At 33.1% G+C, this 18,279-nt stretch overlaps 1 protein-coding gene across 1 annotated transcript in view; it reads left to right on the plus strand.

The window, feature by feature from the left end:
• LOC126741864 (transcription initiation factor IIA subunit 1-like) overlaps positions 1-17,186 on the plus strand; it is a 31,462-nt gene extending 14,276 nt beyond the window's left edge. Inside the window, exons 2-3 of the mRNA XM_050448310.1 lie at positions 15,585-15,843; positions 15,897-17,186. Of these exons, the coding sequence (XP_050304267.1) occupies positions 15,585-15,843; positions 15,897-16,303 (666 nt within the window). The 3' untranslated portion in view covers positions 16,304-17,186. The remainder of the gene's footprint in view (positions 1-15,584; positions 15,844-15,896) is intronic.
• The last annotated feature ends 1,093 nt before the right edge of the window (positions 17,187-18,279 follow it).

Consider the following 18,279-nt stretch of genomic DNA (forward strand, 5'->3'; position numbering starts at 1 on the left):
ATGGTTTGGAGGATTGTGTTTTTCTTCAGAACTGCCTAAATGCATTGGAGGTATGGTGCACTGTTAACAGGTTAGGCTTGAAAGCGACTAAATGTTGTGTGGTTTGTTACTCTAGATTAAAAACACCCTTAAATTTTAATTACTGATCTTGGTATCACCTTTGATTCTGAATTTACATTCGTTCCACACTTCAACAACAAAGTCAAGTCAGCTCTGAGAAGGCTTGGGTTCATAGAAGTTCTCAAAGTTTTACTTTGGAAGAGTAAATTTGCTAAGTTTTTGGTCTTCAGGCAGGATGGCATATATCCAGTTAAAGGGTTTGATCATCGACAACTATTGGAACCATCCAATTTACATCCATTACATCTCAGAAGAATGATCTTCTCTGTAAAATTCCTGCATGGATTAATTGATAGTCCTGTACTTCTTTCTGGTGTACGTTTCATGATGGCAAGGCTTAATGCTAGAAAAAACATCCCCTAACATTCTCTCTGCCAAGGCCTCATACTAACATCCTGTTGACATCGCCGCTATATACAATATGCGATACATTTAATCGAATTTCTCTCTGGTTCATGTGATTGTCAATATCTTGGTGGATCATTACTCTTGGGATCAAGAGCCATGTGTAAGTTATAGTTAGTAGGTATATTGCAGTTAATTTAATTTAATTTTGTTAAATATGTGATTATTTTGTTACGCTTTTATAAGCTTAACAAGATAATGACACAATTTTATAGGCCACTCTAAAACTTCCTTTCCTTCAGATATCTTCCTTGCTGAAAGACTGCTGAGGAAGCTTGGATGTATGTTTCAGATTATTATGCTGTTGAAAAAATTTGGTGGCATGTTTCTACGAGCATAAGGCAGCATTACATCTAATATGATATCTCTATAATTTGTAGAGTCCATATTTTGAAAATTGGACCGACTCACAGTGCTTTGAGTATATGGGAATACAGGAAAAAAATCACTACTCTTTTTGTACTTAACCCATTTAAACCAAACCAAAACTATTCATTTTTTGTCCAACAGGAAAATCCCAATACAAAAGACAATTTTATTCATAATTGTATGGTAACAAAAAAAATACAATCAACTAACAAAATTAAACAAACTAGGCAGATACCATCGACCAGGGTCGAACTTCAGGATCTGAAACAACTATTGGCTGAGGTTGATATATTAGGCTGTAGGCTTTTAATATTTAATAAAGTAGTATACTAGTAATATTTTTGTAATTTACATTTAACCAAACTCGCCTCCAACTATCTACCAAACTCTATTAGATTTTTTTTTCTTCTTTTCAACCCATTCAAGATAATAACACCATTTTCATAGAGGACTTCAATATTACATCTAATTCACAATTTAATAAATTAAATGACTTTATGGCCTTATGTGGTTTAAAGTAGCTTAGAGCCATTAAAAATTATTACAATAATCTATTAGATCTTGTTACCTCCAATTTTGAATGTGAGGTCGGTAAAAAAGATCTACCTCTTGTCCCTGAGGACAGGCATCAACCAACTATTAGTATCTCTTTTTCACTTAAGAATTCCTCAAACTTGAACTTTGAACCAAATCCATGCAGTAGAGATTATAACTTTAATACTCATTACTGATAACTCCATTACTGATCTCATCTATCAGTTGCGCTCTTCTATAACTTCTTGTATGATACTTTAGATCAAACAGTACCTCTTCATAAACCTAAGAAATATAAAGTTAGATATCCTAGCTGGTATACAGTGGAAATTATTAGAGATTTAAAAAAAAAACAAGCTCATGAAAGGTACAAAAAATATAAATTTCATACTGATCATATAGCATACTCCAAGCATAGAAAGATTATTAAGGGTAAGATTGCTGCTGCCTATGGAACCTATTTAAAACAAACTGAGTCATCATTGAAGAATGATGCTAAACAGTTTTGGAAATATATTAGCCAAAAAAGAAATATTTCTCGCATACCCGGCTCAATGACGCTATGCCAAAGTTTAGCTGAGACACCTCAAAATATAGTTGATGCTTTTGCTTTCTTTTTTCGGGGAGTATATGTAAAGTCCTGTGCCCCAAACCTAAAATACGAATATCTTAATAATGCAGCCTATCAAAACATAAGAATTAATCCCTTCACAGAACAGGAAGTGAGTATTGCACTTAAAAAGATGAAGAACAAATATACAGCTGGCCATGATGAGATACCCTCTTTCATTCTTTGAGATTGCGCACAATGCTTTGCAACTCCTCTCTGTCATATTTTTAAATTGGCAATTAAATCATGTACTTTTCCGGACATTTGAAAGATTGCAAGAATCTCTCCTTTACACAAGGGTGGTCCTACAAACAATATAGAAAACTATAGACCAGTGGCCATCTTAAGCAACTTTTCAAAGGTCTTTGAACTGTTTATATATAATGAACTAAACTATTTCACTTATTAAAGAATCAAATATCTATTAAGCAGCATGGTTTCTTCTCTAGAAGGTCTACAGTAACTAATCCCTCATGCTTTTTACAAAAGGCATACAAGGCTATTGGAAAGAGAAGACAACTAGATGTTTTTTATGCTGATTTTTCGAAGGCTTTTGACAGATTGGACCATGGTCTGATTATCGAAAAAATGTCTGATGGGATTTTATTATGATCTTCTCGAATTCTTTATCTCCTACTGGAATGATCGATCGCAATATGTTGAATTTGGTGGATATAAGTCCAATTCATATCCATCTCTGAGTGGTGCTCCTTAAGGGAGTAACCTTGCCTCCTTAATTTTTCTTAATGACATCACATCCAGTTTAACATTGTATTTTGCACTATAGAAAACAACAACCACTGCGTCCAACTGCATAGACAACTTATCATCCTGGTGCTCAATAAATAAACTGCCTCTTAATATTAAAAAGTGCAAAATTACATCAATCTCCAACCTTCACAATGAATTTAATTTTAACTAAAACCTGAGTAATTTTGCTCTTGAACGAGTTAGCTCTACCAGGGACTTGGGGGTGGAAAATGACAACAGATTCACATTCAGTAAACACATAGATGAAGTTGTAAAAGCATCATTAACAACTCTTGGTTTTATCATTAGGTCCACAAAAGATTTTCTGAATTTGGAAAGCCTTATTGCTTTATATAATAGCTTGATAAAATCTAAATTGCTTTATGCTGCAATGATATGGTTCCCTAACTATAAGGTACGTATTGACATGCTCGAGTATGTACAACGTAAATTTTTAAAGTATTTAAGCTTCAAAGCTGATGGTTTTTACCCCCCAAGAGGCTGTGATCATAGTTGCAGTTATGGCCATCAGCTTATTTTCACATAGATTCACCATTGTCAGAGTTCAGACCTCTGACATTCTGGTAAATAATGCTAATATTCTATCTCGGTGTATGATTTTCAAGTTTATTTCGCCTCCCTCTAATTGATCCTTCAAAACCTGCTTAAGCCCTCTGTAATACTCAATCTGCTGTGGAGTTCTGTCTTGGCTAATTACCAGGCTATTACCCTTAGCCATTAATTCAGTTGAGAGTTTTGTCTCAGTTTCCTGGCATTATGCAAAATGCTCATAACAAGATCATGAGACTTACAAATTACTTTAATGGGCCTGTTTCTGTTATTTTTTATTTTTTCTAAGCAAAAAGATTGGATGTCTGCCTCTCTAGCTTCAGTGCATTGTTCTATGACCTGGGTGGCAATATCCTTGGGATTGGTTATTGTTTCCGGACAATTAAATATTATAATGTTCTTCATACGATTCTCCCTTTCTTGATATTCTAAAAAGAAGTTCTCTAATGTATCCACTGCCGGTGGCAAGTTACTTTTGGGAATGGAAAGTGTAGAGGCCTGCTCTTTTAAAGTATTCAGCTCCTGTATCAGTGTATCAATTTTCTGGTTGAGTAGGCTATTGTTTTTCCTTAGCAGGGTATTTTTCTCTGTAATTTCAGTGTTAAGCAATTTTATTTTCATTTTCAATATGTTATTTCTACTTCATTAGCTTTCATAATAGAGTCTTTGCTCTTGGTTAAAACGTTGCCTCCCCTTTGTGCATAAGAACCATGTCCCCTCTGGATCAGAGCCAAGTTTTCCCTCTTACAATCAGAGCACCAAAAAAGGCAAGCTCAAGTTGAAGCTTATACACTGAGCAACTATTATGAAGCTTATACACTGAGCTACATATGGCATATTTTACATAATTAATTTCGCACTCGCGTACTTACAAATATATACTTCAGAAAAGTATTCTGTGAGGCTATAGTTGCTCTTTTTTAACAAAAAAGCTTTGGTAGAGCGCCTGAATTCCAAGCTGTTGTTACTTTGGTGTATGGATGACAAGGGTAGATGATTGAACATTTTCTTTCCATTATACACCACTGATTTTTTGACTTGTTCAGACCAGGGGATTGGCAATCTGATAAAAGAGGCATGCCGGGTATTATAACCTATATTATCCACATTTAGTTTACCTGAGAGTTCACCATTATGTCTTTTAAAAATCAGGCAGACTGTTTCCAAAATAAAAATACAGTACAAAGTAAGAATTTATGTCTATCAAATAAGAGACGACAAGTCTCTCGAGGACCGACCCTAAATAAACATCTAATAGCCCTCTTTTGCAACATAAATACCTTGTTAAAGACATACTGAGAACATGCTAGCAGCTCTAGCCACCGAGCTGTTTAAATTATTCACAAGGAGACGAAGAACATAACAGCCAGAGGAAATTTTGTTACATAATGTGCTTACATGATTTTCAAATTTTAACCCAGAATCTTCAGATTAGCAGACAATACTATATTATTATTTAAAAAGACATCATTCTTATTTTGCCACAGAATGGTGGTATCATCTGCAAAGATGGTAAAATGACCATTTATTGAAATATGAGGCAAATCATTAACATAGATCAAGAATAAGAGAGGTCCCAAAACTGATTCTTGAGGGATACCTGTGCTAGTTTTCATTTCATTGGAGCTTTGATCCTGAAAGTTAACGGTCTGCACTCTTCCCATCAAATATGAGTGGAACCACTCCAAGACCATTGCCCTGAATCCATAAGCCTCCAATTTACTCAACAGTATACTGTGGCTGACACAGTCAAAGGCTATAGACAAGTCACAGAAAACTGCAGCAGCACAATCACCATTGTTTAGTCTAAGATATAACTTTTTTTTCCACAAAATTGAAAATACCATCAGTCATGCTTAGGGATGCCTGAAAGCCAAACTGCTGTACACTTATAATATTTAAAAATGAAAGGACCCTATTTTTGTATATTTGTTGAAAGCTTATAATGTACAATTATAATATTTAAAAATGAAAGGACCCTATTTTTATATATTGGTTGAAAGCTTGAACGATTATTTGCATCTTCACCTTTGTATAAAGGGATAACACAAGCTTTTTTTAACAAGAAGGGAAGGTACCTGTTAAAAATGAAGAATTAATAGCTTCGGCCAAGACCTCCAAAGCTGTGTCTGGGATAGCTAACAGCACTCTCAATGAGATATCATCATACCCAGAAGAATTTTTATTTTTCATTTGTCCAAATAATTCTTGAATTTCTAATGATGAAAAAAAGAAAGCATCTGAAACAGACAAATGATCCAAGTATTCCCGAAACTCCACATGATCAGTGCAAGCATCATAATTTATGTTAAGTCCAATATTGCAGTAGAACTCATTTATCTGGCTAGCATCAAGGATTGAAGTCTCTGATGATGAGTTGGTTTGGCCTCTTAATTTGTTGACTATTCTCCAGGACTCCTTTGATCTATTTTTTGGATTTAAAATACTCTGTTGATAGTAGTATATTTGGCAGATTTTATGACTTTCCTATAACTTTTCCAATATTTATTATAAAATGATATAAACTTTACATTTTGAGAGAAATACTTTCTTATATAATGTAATGCCTTCATATTTTTACTGGATGATTCTATACCTCTTGTAATTCAAGGTTTCTTTTCTTTATTTTTCATAACTGTTATGGGAAAAGAATCATTAAATAATACACATAGAGTATTGTGGAATTCCTGAAGTGGATTATCAAAGCTTAGAGCATTTTCCCAATGGGTCTCCAAAGAAATTAAACTGAATCTTTCAAAATTTCTTTTGGAAAATATATGACCTACTTTTTTTTGAAGTTTATCTTGACCATAATGTTTAAGTGGCAATAATGCAACAACAGCCTCATGATCTGATAATCCAACATTTACCGTATTGCATTTCATACTTTCACTATCAAAACACGTACATACATTATCTAGAACTCAAACAAGAAAAAGCAGAGAATCTAGTAGGCTCATCAACATGCATAAACAAATTAAAAGAATTTAACAAATTAGTTAATGATTGCACATTAGGAGACACAACTTATTTGAGTAATCAATATTGTCTTCTGTCTTCTGTTAATAATATTGTTGAATTAACTGAGAATTGACTCAACAAAACTTCTAGACTCTAAAAAATCTCTTAACATGTGGATTTCTAATCTGTGGATGGTGACCTATAAATACAAGTTACATAAACCTTAATTATTTCAAAAAACACAACAGAAAATTCAAACACTTTGTCCTGTAACAAAAAATTAAAGCTGTAAATTTTTTCACTTTTAAGTCTATTACGTAAAGATTGTTCCACCATAATAAAGTACCACCATGAATTGTTTATCAAATGTGTCTATCAAATCTAGCTACTACTACATAATTTGTCATATACAAAGGTTCAAGGGGTCGTAATCAATGCTCAACCAAAGTCACAATACCAGGAAAATTAAGTGATTCCAGAAATATAAATAGTTCATCAATTTTGGGTCGTACAGAATGTTTAAAAGAGCTATGGTGGTATTTCTATTAGCTTCTGTATATAAATTTTTTTTTTGTTCAAATCTTTTGAAGTTTTTTCAGGCAAGTTCATTACTATGGCGCTATCAGACATAATAGTATTAATGCAATTTATAGACCTTAGTTTGATTTTGTGTCACAGACAATCAGACAATCTTGAGTTTAGTACAAATGAACTTATAAAACTAATTATTTTAGAGTACTTATTCTTATTGTTAAATCTACTACCACATTTAATATACAGAATAACATTCGTAAATTTGCCAATTGATAGTAAACTTTTTAGCCCGGTATAAGTAGACAATGTAACATTTAAATCTAAGCATAAAATAAAATTATCTACAGATGACAAGTTAACAACTGAAGGAAATACCTGCTCACATAAATGTTTAAATGTAGACCCGGAACGGATATATCCAGACGCTTGATGAGTTGAGGCTAGAAGATCTCAAAGTATAGTAGAAAAACCCCCGGCACTCGTATCCCCATACACAAGGACATTTTTCAGTTGCTTGTCCGCCATTCTGAACTCTACATGACCCTTAGTTTGCCCTCCACAGTAAATGGCTGTTGATAGGCATTGTCCAATTATATTTTTAGAGCCAGAAGTGACAGTCATGAGTTCATCCTGGAGGCATGGTCCTGTGCTCAGATTCTGCTTGCTCAAAAGCAATTGAATTTCACTTTTTATAATCATCTTTACTCATTTTTTTCTCTTTTTAAGTGTGGTTTTCATAAAAGTTAGGTTGGGTTTATAATTCCAGGTACGGTTAAAATGTATAAATGACAAAATAAATTTGTTTGTTTTTTTTTCTGGGAAAAATCCACTTGAAAATTCACTACTCCACCATCTGCATATTGTTTCCGGTATATTTAAAAAATACAATAAATTAGTTGTGTCTAGAATTACTGAGAATTAATAACCGCAACTAAAAATTATACAACACGGTAATGGTCAAAATATTGTAAACCTATTTGCTAGATATTTTAAAATTACATACAGGCAACCTATCAGTAAGGCTCCTGACTATAAGTTTGATTACAGTCTGGATTTAAATCGCATCTCTTTTTCTTTATTGGACATATTTGATTAAATTTTCGGCCTTTCTAACAAAAATTCTTTTGGCCCTGATAGTATCCCATCTGTTTTTTTTAAAACTGTGTGCGTACTCTAAGTAAGCCTCTTGATCACATTTTCAATCTTTGCTTGACATCAGGCAAATTTCCTGATTATTGGATGCTAAGATAGAACGATATAGAGGTGTGTGTATTCAGTCTGTAGTTCCTAAGCTGTTTGACAGGTTGTTTTCTCTGTTTCATGGCACTGTAGGCGATTGCTTAGTGGTCATCAGTATGGTTTTTCTTAAGGTAGATCTATGGTGACTAACCTGTTGACTTAGCACTATGATTTGATTGGTGCTTTTGAGAGCGTCTGTACAGGTCGATAGTGTGTATACAGGCTTCTCAAAGGCCTTTGATAGGGTTGGTCATAATTAAATTAAAAAAAAATATCTTTTATTAACAAAAATGTCAAAAGGTCAAGTGTTTAAGATCCCATATATCTCCAACTTATTCAAGAGAAGGTTTTGATGTATGGTATCAAACGCCTTGGATCAGTCCAAAAATGCCCCCAAAGTTTTATTTTGTTATTCTAAGTTACTATATATTCCCTTTAGATAGCTTAATCTATTGATCTACCCTTGAGAAACTCAAGGCCATGCTGCACAAAAAAAATTACAATGGTACAACAAACAGCCGTCTCAAATATCGTCGAAAAGGAATGAATGAGGCTAATCAGGAGATAATTTTCAAAAAGTTTACTATCAATCTTTTTATACACAGGCAGAACTATTGCTTGTTTTAACTAAATAGATAACTCAATTCATACAAAAAGATGATTTAAAGTTTTTTCTTTTCTGAAGTCCCTTACCTTTTTAAATAAGTTTCTTTTGTTAATGGGTAAATCATTGTTTAAATATATTTTATTGTTTTTGTCTGTTGGTTTATAAACTAGGTCGCACATTCATGGGAATTGTTGCATGAGCCGTCGACAAATTTCCCATTCATAAAAAAAGATCATTTAACATACTTGTTACATAAATAACTATTGTGCACTGCAGTACTTGTGTTTTCATCTGGTCTCTTAGGCACCCCTTCAATTATAACGTTATCAGCGCTCTCTTTTACTTCCAATTCGTCACACTTAATTTTCAAAGTTTGTGTCTTTTTCTTCAGCATGACGTTTTCTTTCCTTCATTCCCTGGCCTGGCTCATAACGTCATCAAATGCCTTTTAATTCATCGAATAAATCCGACAAAAATTGTTTACAGCTCTCTAGGTCAGAACATTTTTTTCTCAATTTTTCACTCAAATGGGGAGAGATATTGTTGGAACGACTGTTTATTGATGGTTTTCATTTTATTTTCATCGGCAAATTTAAGGAGTTCTTTTTTTCCTTTGTTTTGGTTGGTTAAACTCAGCTTTTCTTAGGGTGTTGACAACACACGAGTTTCCGTCATAATTCCTGCTTCCCACTCGGCCAGCACACTTGGATGGTAGTGCCTTACACTTTATACACTGAGAGGGTCAGTTACTTTTTTTTGCAATAGTTACACTTTTTTTTGAAAATATCACATCTGTCATACCATATAAAATTTAAACATGAATAAAAAAGAGCTACACTACAACTTCATTACTACACTAAAACATACCTTATACTATGTTTTGTTTATGTTTTTTATTTACCCCATTAAAACTCGTGCTCATGAGAAAGCAATTTCATAAGTTTACTGCCAGTATTCGTCAGCATACGTCAATAAATAAAAGTCTGTCTGTAAATTTCAGTCTGATAAATAAGATTTCAATAAATTAAAAGGTTTTTTGAGAAACCAAACTGCACCAGTTTATTTAAAAGAACAGTGATTGATCTTATCAATTTCCTTTTGATAAGATCAATCACTAAATATAAAAAGATAAATCTATTTATTTATTTATACATAAGCCAGCCCATTATAAAATGTTTATAAATCTGAGAATTATAATTAAATCAAATAGACCAACCTAACTACCAACTACATAATTGCGACCTGTCCCCTGACTTGAAGATGGGTGTGATAAAACCTGATTTCGAAACTTTTGGAAAAACTTCACTATTAAGTGGCATATTGAAAATTATGAAAAGCGGCCGGGCAAGTATAAAAGCACATTGTTTGATAAGAATAAAACGAATGCCATCAGGACCAGGTCCCTTATTTACGTCCATGGATACGTGTTTCTCATAAATCATGGATATAGAGATTCTATGGCCAGACAAGTTAATGGAACTCTGTAAAAAATTTATATCAGCGGATCGTCATAGAGTTTATCAGTATACATTTGTGAAAAGAATTCTAAATTCTGCAAAGAGATTAACAATTTCCTTCCCAGAGGGAGTCCTATTTTCATTATCAAACATCTCAGGAGAAATGCCAGCATTCGTTTTTTCCATGTTCACATATTTCCATAAAATGTTAACATTATCTCTAAGTGAAGATATGTGTTACATAATTTCGGTGGTACTCTTTTTTCAATGCCTTACAATCAGCTCTAAGCTTAGAAAAGTGCTCATAGTCACTGAACAAGCCTCTTGTTATGTATTTGTTAAGCACTTTTTTCAACAAAGGAATGTCTGCCAATGCATCCCCAGCTTCACTGTCCTGTAGAAATACCAGATCCATAATAGAGTTGCTCTCATTTACTTTCGCATTTGTTTAAAAAAAGTTAATATGATCACATAAATAACAGTACTCAGGTACTGACTACTGATCGACTGTACTTCATTAGGTGATGAATACTCTTATGCTACTGCCTCAAGGCATTTACTAAAGTCAACATAGTCTACCAACTGAAGTTAACAGTCTGTAAAATTGGAGGATAACCATGTTTCATTAATATCACATAACATGGTATTGGGAGTAAGACAGATTCTCAAAGAGCAGCTGAAGCTTAGTACCCAGACTCCCAACATTCTAGAAGTACACAAACAACTCCGATGCAAATACTAGCAGTTTCGCAGTAGGAAAACTCAGGTTTTTGAAATTATTTTAGGAACACCGTTAACATATTTCAAGAAGAGGTCTTTCTCACGAGTTTGTTGCCTTTGCCGCTAGTACCTTTTTAAATTATTAAGTTCAACCCGTTGTTCTGATGTTAAGTTTGACTCAATATAATAACTAAGTATAATACGCAGGGAACGGTGACCATTTTTATTACATTTGCCAATTCTTGATGCACTCAATATATTAATTGGCACGTCAATCACACCAAATCACACTGAACATAAGATTTTAAGCTTTATCCAAGTCATTTTGTTCAGTATTTTCAGGCAGATTAAACAACATCAAGTTACAGATTTTTTTTGCCTTTAAGATATTTCAGATAGGTCCCTGTTCTTTCAATGACGTATGTATGTTGCTCTATTGCTTTAACTTTCCAAACCAACAAACAAATCCTAGTCAAGCCTCCAGCCAGCGCACGGAACAAGAATTAGGTGACAAATATAGGGGGATTTAATTGTTTATGTCACCCTCATCCGAGATGAGATTAAAATTTTTGGACATAATGAAACCTTGTTATACCTTGCTTCCAGTCGGGGTACATGAAAAGATAATTGTTCCAGAAGGAATTGTTCCAGCAATCAATTTTGTTGTTGCCATACTCACATACATACCTGAGACAAATCCTAACATCCTTGAGGCATCAGAGGCAACATTCTCAACGTGCGGTATACAAGTGAGTTCCCCGTCAAACACTATACCCAGATCAGAAATTTCAGATTTTCTTATTAGGAAAACATCACTAATTTGGTAGTCAAATATTATGAGATTCTTTTTTGTATAGTATGATATAATGAAGCATTTAGATATAAAACAAACGCCGAAATTAATTTTTCTCAAATATTTGAATCTGAAATATTTGTAGAAGAATCCAAACGGTCAAAAGATTTCTAAAAAAAGTCAACCAAGATTCCTAAGGCATCATAATACATCGCCTTTTACTATTGTAGTAAAACCTAATACTGAAGATGAAAATATAGGCAAATATTCCTATTTAAAGATAGCTAAAGAAATATGTAACCTTAACGTTGATCATATTAATGAGATAAAAATTAAGGGTAGAAATAAAATGGGCATAAACTTTTCATGCATTAAAACAGCAAATAAGTTACTAGAAACGAATTCATAAAAAAATGTGTAGTAAAATATCCCTGGTAACCCAATGCTATAATTGCCTTCGGTATGGACACACAGAAGCCCAATGCAGAAGTAAGATGCCAAAAATGCTCAGAAATCATGGAGGAAAACCACCCAGAAAATGTCTATTCTGCAAAACAATGTCTATTATGCCCTGAACACATCGGACAAAAAGAGATTAAAAGACAAATGACATTCCCAAATATATTTTTTTATGATTCCGCCCAACTATGCCCGCAGGCAAATAAAGACAATTACATCCCACATACAACAGATTTCCCACCACTATTGTCAAATAGAAATGAACCAAATATTATACCAGTTTTGCAAAAGCGAAGCAACCGCACAAAGACAAGAGGCAAAGCACAAAAGATCTTACTCACATGTATTGCATAAACCAATAAAAAAAAAGGATCCTAACCGAAGTAAGGAGCCAAACAAAGGGCTACACAACAATACCCTCAACAGCCCGAACAGCAGAGAAGTAGCTATCTCTGAAAACACCCAAAATGATTACAACCAAGCTACATCATCACAATCACAAAGACCGATACTTCATTTTAGACATCAAAATTAAAACACTCAAACCAATAATCAGGTCAACACAAACAAGCTTGATAGTGTAATAGATATACTAACAAAATGTACAAGAATAGAAACTGAAATTATATTAACGAAATAACACAAGGAAAAAAATATATGAAACCCTATCAATTTTCATGGCAGAGGACGCCATGGAGACAGACTTGGGTTTCTAAAAAAACTAAACAAAAAAAAAAGAAAAGTAAATAAATCTACAATAAAAGTATTGCTAGAACAAAAATAAATAGAAAAAAAACACACACAAATGGGTTATTACAAAAACAATTAAACACAACCTACCCCCAAGATCACAAACAAATCCAATATGAAAATTTTGCAATGGAATATACACTCAATAACAACAAACTTAATAAATCTACTAGCCGAAAATAACCCGGACATAGGGCTTATTAATGAAACATGGTTAAAACCACAACTTAACTTATACATACAAAATTATATCATAATAAGACAAGACAGGGCAGATGGGTTTGGGGGTTTCGCAATACTAAGAAAAAGAAACATTGAATACAGGAAAATCAAATTTACTTCAACAGTAGATGATAATATAGGACAATTAAACATTTTTACAGTCTACATTCCAAAACAGGTACCAATTTCAGCACCAAATGTCAAAAGTCACTTAGAAGCAATTGCACAATAATTTGGCAAACAATATTAATGGGTGAGTTCAATTCCCATCATCTATTGTGGAGCAGTAACAAAATCAATGGAAATGGAAACCAAATTTTTTTATTAGAAAATGAGTATACTATCCTTAATAATGGACCTACAATAAGAATAACCCCCATACAGCCCACTAGATTTAACAATGACCACCAAAGATATTGCCTTAGCATGTGAATGGATATTCTAACGCTACAGAAATATGGAACAAGATAAGAAAATTCTCAGGAAAATACAGCAACAAAGGAATCCATAAGCCAAGTTGGGAAATCGGAAATGAATTCATCAACCCATTTTTTCAAATTCAAAAATCTTCCCAACATGTTCCCTTCACCATCCATGAAATGTACAATGCTATTAAGGACAATAAAGACTGCACTTGGGCTCGATGATTAAAGAACTACCTCTAAGCATAAAAAAAACATCCTAGACATATCCAACCAAATTCTAAAAGATGAAATTCCTGGAAAACTTAAGGAATACCTGATAATCCTAATCTGTAAACCAGGAAAAGATCCGAAATTCCTCTCCAGCTATAGACCCATTACCTTGACATCTTGTATCCTTAAAACAATGGAAATAATGATGAGAAACAGACTTGAATGGCAAATGGAAAATCAGAAAAGATTCACACCATTGCAAACAGCCTTTAGGAAAAAGATGGGCTTGCCAGACAACCTAGCTTACCTCACATCGTACATAAACCTAGGACATTGTAATAACTCCAGTTTCTTGGACGTAAAGGCGGCATCCCAGAAAAAATGTGCAACATAACCTTTAAGATACTAGAGAATGGAAAAATAATAACACGGGATCATGAGGACAACCTAACAAATCAAAGAATAGCACAAAATGACTTTTACAGGGATCACCACTAAGCACACAATTGTTTAATATCTACATGAGAGATATATTTAGAATACTCCCAAGGGACATAGTATTGATGGGATACACTGACTTACCTGCTGCGACTACTGAACTTATAAGGGGCTCTATTGTATATGGAGGTAAAAAGTTATTTAATAATCTTCCACTAGAAATAAGAAAACTTAAGATTAAAAAAAGTCTACATATAAATACAAAGGAAATTCTCGCCCGTAAAGCTTACAATACTTTAAGGGAATTTTTTAATGATTAGCATTATATTCTTTATGATTTACACTTTAATCTAGCTTTGTTGTTACTTCTTGTGTTGTTAATCCTTCGGTTGGAACCTTTGGTGTGATGCTCAAATTACGAGACAGTTTTACCACTAACCAAAACTCTTTATTTCTAATCTCGACACGTGTTTCGCTAAGACCACCGATGCCAGTTATGGGTGTTGTTAATACCGTCGTGAGTGAAGGTTGATTCATTAGACAATAGTATTAATGAAAGTAATTGATAGGGACCATTTATCCAATGACAAAAATCCAATCTACCAGCGAGTTCATTGGGTTCCCTGGAACCCTACAACACCTGTGTTGTACCCGTTGTACATGAAATGGATGCAAACCTTGCTTATGTCATATTCGCTATACCTTTACGTGAGGAACACCGGTGCGTACAGCAATTCTCCGTGTACTCATATTAGGATCAGGTTCCACCGATTCAAGGATCTGTTCTAATTCATCCAGTATGGCGAAGATACGAGTAAATACTCTTGGACTCAGTATAATCGTCTGTTCGGAAATCGTGGACCATATTTTTTAAACTCTAAACTATTGAGTTTACGATACATGTTTACATGAACTTTTTGATTCAGAATTAAGGATACTACAACATACCAAAATATCCACCATTCTTCTTGAAACGCCCTGAATAAGATAACTAAATTCACAGATGACTCATAGTTAATGTTTAAAAGCGTGGCGTATTTGCGTTTAAGTTGCGAAACACATACTGTAAAATAAATTAAATAGTTAATTTTTGTATTACACACTTTAAGTTGCTTAACTAACTTATTAATTATATCTAAATTAATCAGGTCTTCATGAAACTCTATGTGTTAAATCTTTTTTCGCCATTATTATTGCAATTATTGATTAAAGTAAAATAGAATATTACAACATGCAAATTATGAGAATTCGTGATTCGGTTTAGCAATATATTTCATCTAGATATTTCCGGAGGCGATTTCACAAAATATTTAATTGCCTATTTCTTTTGTTGCCAAATCTTTATTTATTGCATAATTTATTTCTATGTTTTTAATTAATAATTTATTAATTTAAAATCTTAAAACAATAGGTGCCAGCAACTGCTCTGCAAGGTAATCAACTCCAGAAAGTTCTCACTGGCCCAGTTATCACTGCTACTATGGGTCTTCCCCCAGCAATAGCCTCTTCACTTTTACAGCAGCACGTTAATGCTGCTTTCAATAGCCAACAGCAGACTACAGTAATTAGCAGAACTGGACCTGTACAGCTTGATGGTACTTTCCAAGATGATAGTGGTGATAACCATGTAAAAATTGAAGTTGCCCTATCCAGTAGAAGTACTAAAAAGAGTAAGTATTAAGATAGATTTATAAAACCTTTTAGGAAAATACTTATTTTACAGAATCTTCTAGAAAACCTGAACTACCTTCCTTTTTAAACAGTGCCTCAGCTTTTCATAGTTCTTTTCATCAAGTAGATGGTTCCATGGATACTTCGGATGAAGGATCTGAGGGCTCAGATGATGAGCAAGACGATCTTGATGATTTGGACGATGATAAAGATGAAGAGGAGCGTGATGAAGGTGATGGAATTGATGAAGGAGGAGAAGAGGAACCTCTCAATTCTGAAGATGATGTCTCAGATGAAGATCCTACAGACCTCTTTGATACTGATAACATTGTAGTTTGTCAGTATGATAAAATTATTAGAAACAGGAATAAGTGGAAGTTTTATTTGAAAGACGGCATCATGAATTTAAATACTGTTGATTATGTGTTCCAGAAGGCAAATGGAGATGCTGAGTGGTAATCAATATAGACTGGAGTATAAAGCTTAAAAGTAAATAGCTGGGTGATTTTGTGAATGGTTGTTTTGAGATGTATAACTGACATTATTATTTGCTGAATAATGGCCCAGCAGTTCAGTAGCTGCTACTAGCTTGTATATATCCATGTGTAATGATTTCGTTGTTATTCTATTGTATCCGTTTTCTTTGTTACCCTTTTTTAGTGGTTTATTATGACTACCTTGACTTTAGTTGTTTTAAAAAGCCAGAACCAAACTAAAAACTAACCATTATTATAACAAATTGTCTTTGATAAATAGTGGACTGCTGTTATTTTTCCATCATAACCCAGGACACCTGATTTCGGATAAACTTAAAGTCTGCATAATACTCATCATATACAGGAGAACTTAAAATAAGTTAATAAAAATCAAGATATGCTATAAGATTATTTAAAAAAAAAACAAATATTTAAAGATAAAAGTTGTTAATTTCGACCGTATTTAATAGGATATATAGCAGATTTTTTAAGGAGTTTGTATAAAAAATATTTGTTATTGTTTTTTTTTTATAAAAATCTTTAAATATGTACACAACTTAAGTTTCTGAAATCCTATAAACACTTATAGAAATTGGAAAGAATGGGGTATTTTGCAGATTGTTGTCCCATAATCTATACTATTTTTAAACACAAAAGGTGGGAAAATATATACTGTTCTGTTAAATAAAAGTATTGAAAATAATCTAATTCTATTATCTTTTTTCATTGGAAATGTGGCAATAACTTTCTGTTATTTACGTTTTCATGTACTTTAACCATACCAAGCAGTAGTTGCAAATTGTAAAGTTTTATTTGAGTGGTGAGCAAATCTGTGGTTAATAAAGTAATAAACTGTATTTATTTAATGTTTTCGTTGTTTTCATACGTCCTTTATTATAGATTTTAGGAAATATGCACTTTACTTGGGATCGGTTAGATAAACAGGATATCCCAATTTCGAAAGTATTAGTAAACCAAAAATCAAATGATATTTTTACCGCAGCGTAATTAAGCTAACGTTATTGAACATATTGAAAGAAGTTTGAATTTATTATCAAAATTATAATTACGTTGAAAGCTTAAACATACCTATTGTCCACTCTTAAATAAAATTATTTTTTAATCAATTTAGTATTTTCTGCATTTAACAGGCGCAGTTAAAAGTTTTGTGCTACGAACCTAAAAGTGGTCGAAAATGAACCAACTGCTCATTCAGCTGTTTCATCGCTATAACTCTAATAATATTTCAACTATATAATATAACTCTTCTAATATTTCATCGGTATAACTCTATCGATTGATGAAGATCATAAAACTGAGTTCCAGGTCCTTTATTTCAGTCGCTTTAAATTGAATTACGGCAATGGGTAGACAAAAGGCTGTTGCCCACATAAGTTTTCTGATGGAGCCGTCGTGCTTAACGAAGATTACCAGTGAATGGTCTTGGAGAAGCCAATGAGGCGCTCCGGTCAGATAAATTTTATGTTCCTGGCCAAACTATAGGTATTCTCCAGCTGAAAGACCTATCAATAGCCGAATTTCTAGTCTCAATATAATATCTCTTATTGCCAGTAACATCACAAAAGCAATCAATCAAATCATATGCTATATTGTCAAAAAATTACAAAATTGTGTAGACAAACCTAATAAAAAAAAAACATATAAAAACACACAAAATAAAAATAAATATACAAACAAAATAAATACATGCAAAACTGTACAAAAACAATGTACCTGGTCAATATACATCATAATGTTTAAAATGTCAATAAAAATAAACACAATGGACAATAACAGTAAATTAATTAAATACAAAATGAAAGTGCAATTCATTTATTAAAGACAAAAAAAGTAATATATTTTCTATTTTAAGACATAAAAAGAGCCAGTGTGTGTGTGATACCCAAAAAGTTATCTTAGAAAAAAATCCTCCACTGCGTACAAGGCTTTTTCCAGAAA

The sequence above is a fragment of the Anthonomus grandis genome, chromosome 11 (assembly GCF_022605725.1).
Source record: "Anthonomus grandis grandis chromosome 11, icAntGran1.3, whole genome shotgun sequence".
Classification (NCBI taxonomy): Eukaryota; Metazoa; Arthropoda; class Insecta; order Coleoptera; family Curculionidae; genus Anthonomus; species Anthonomus grandis.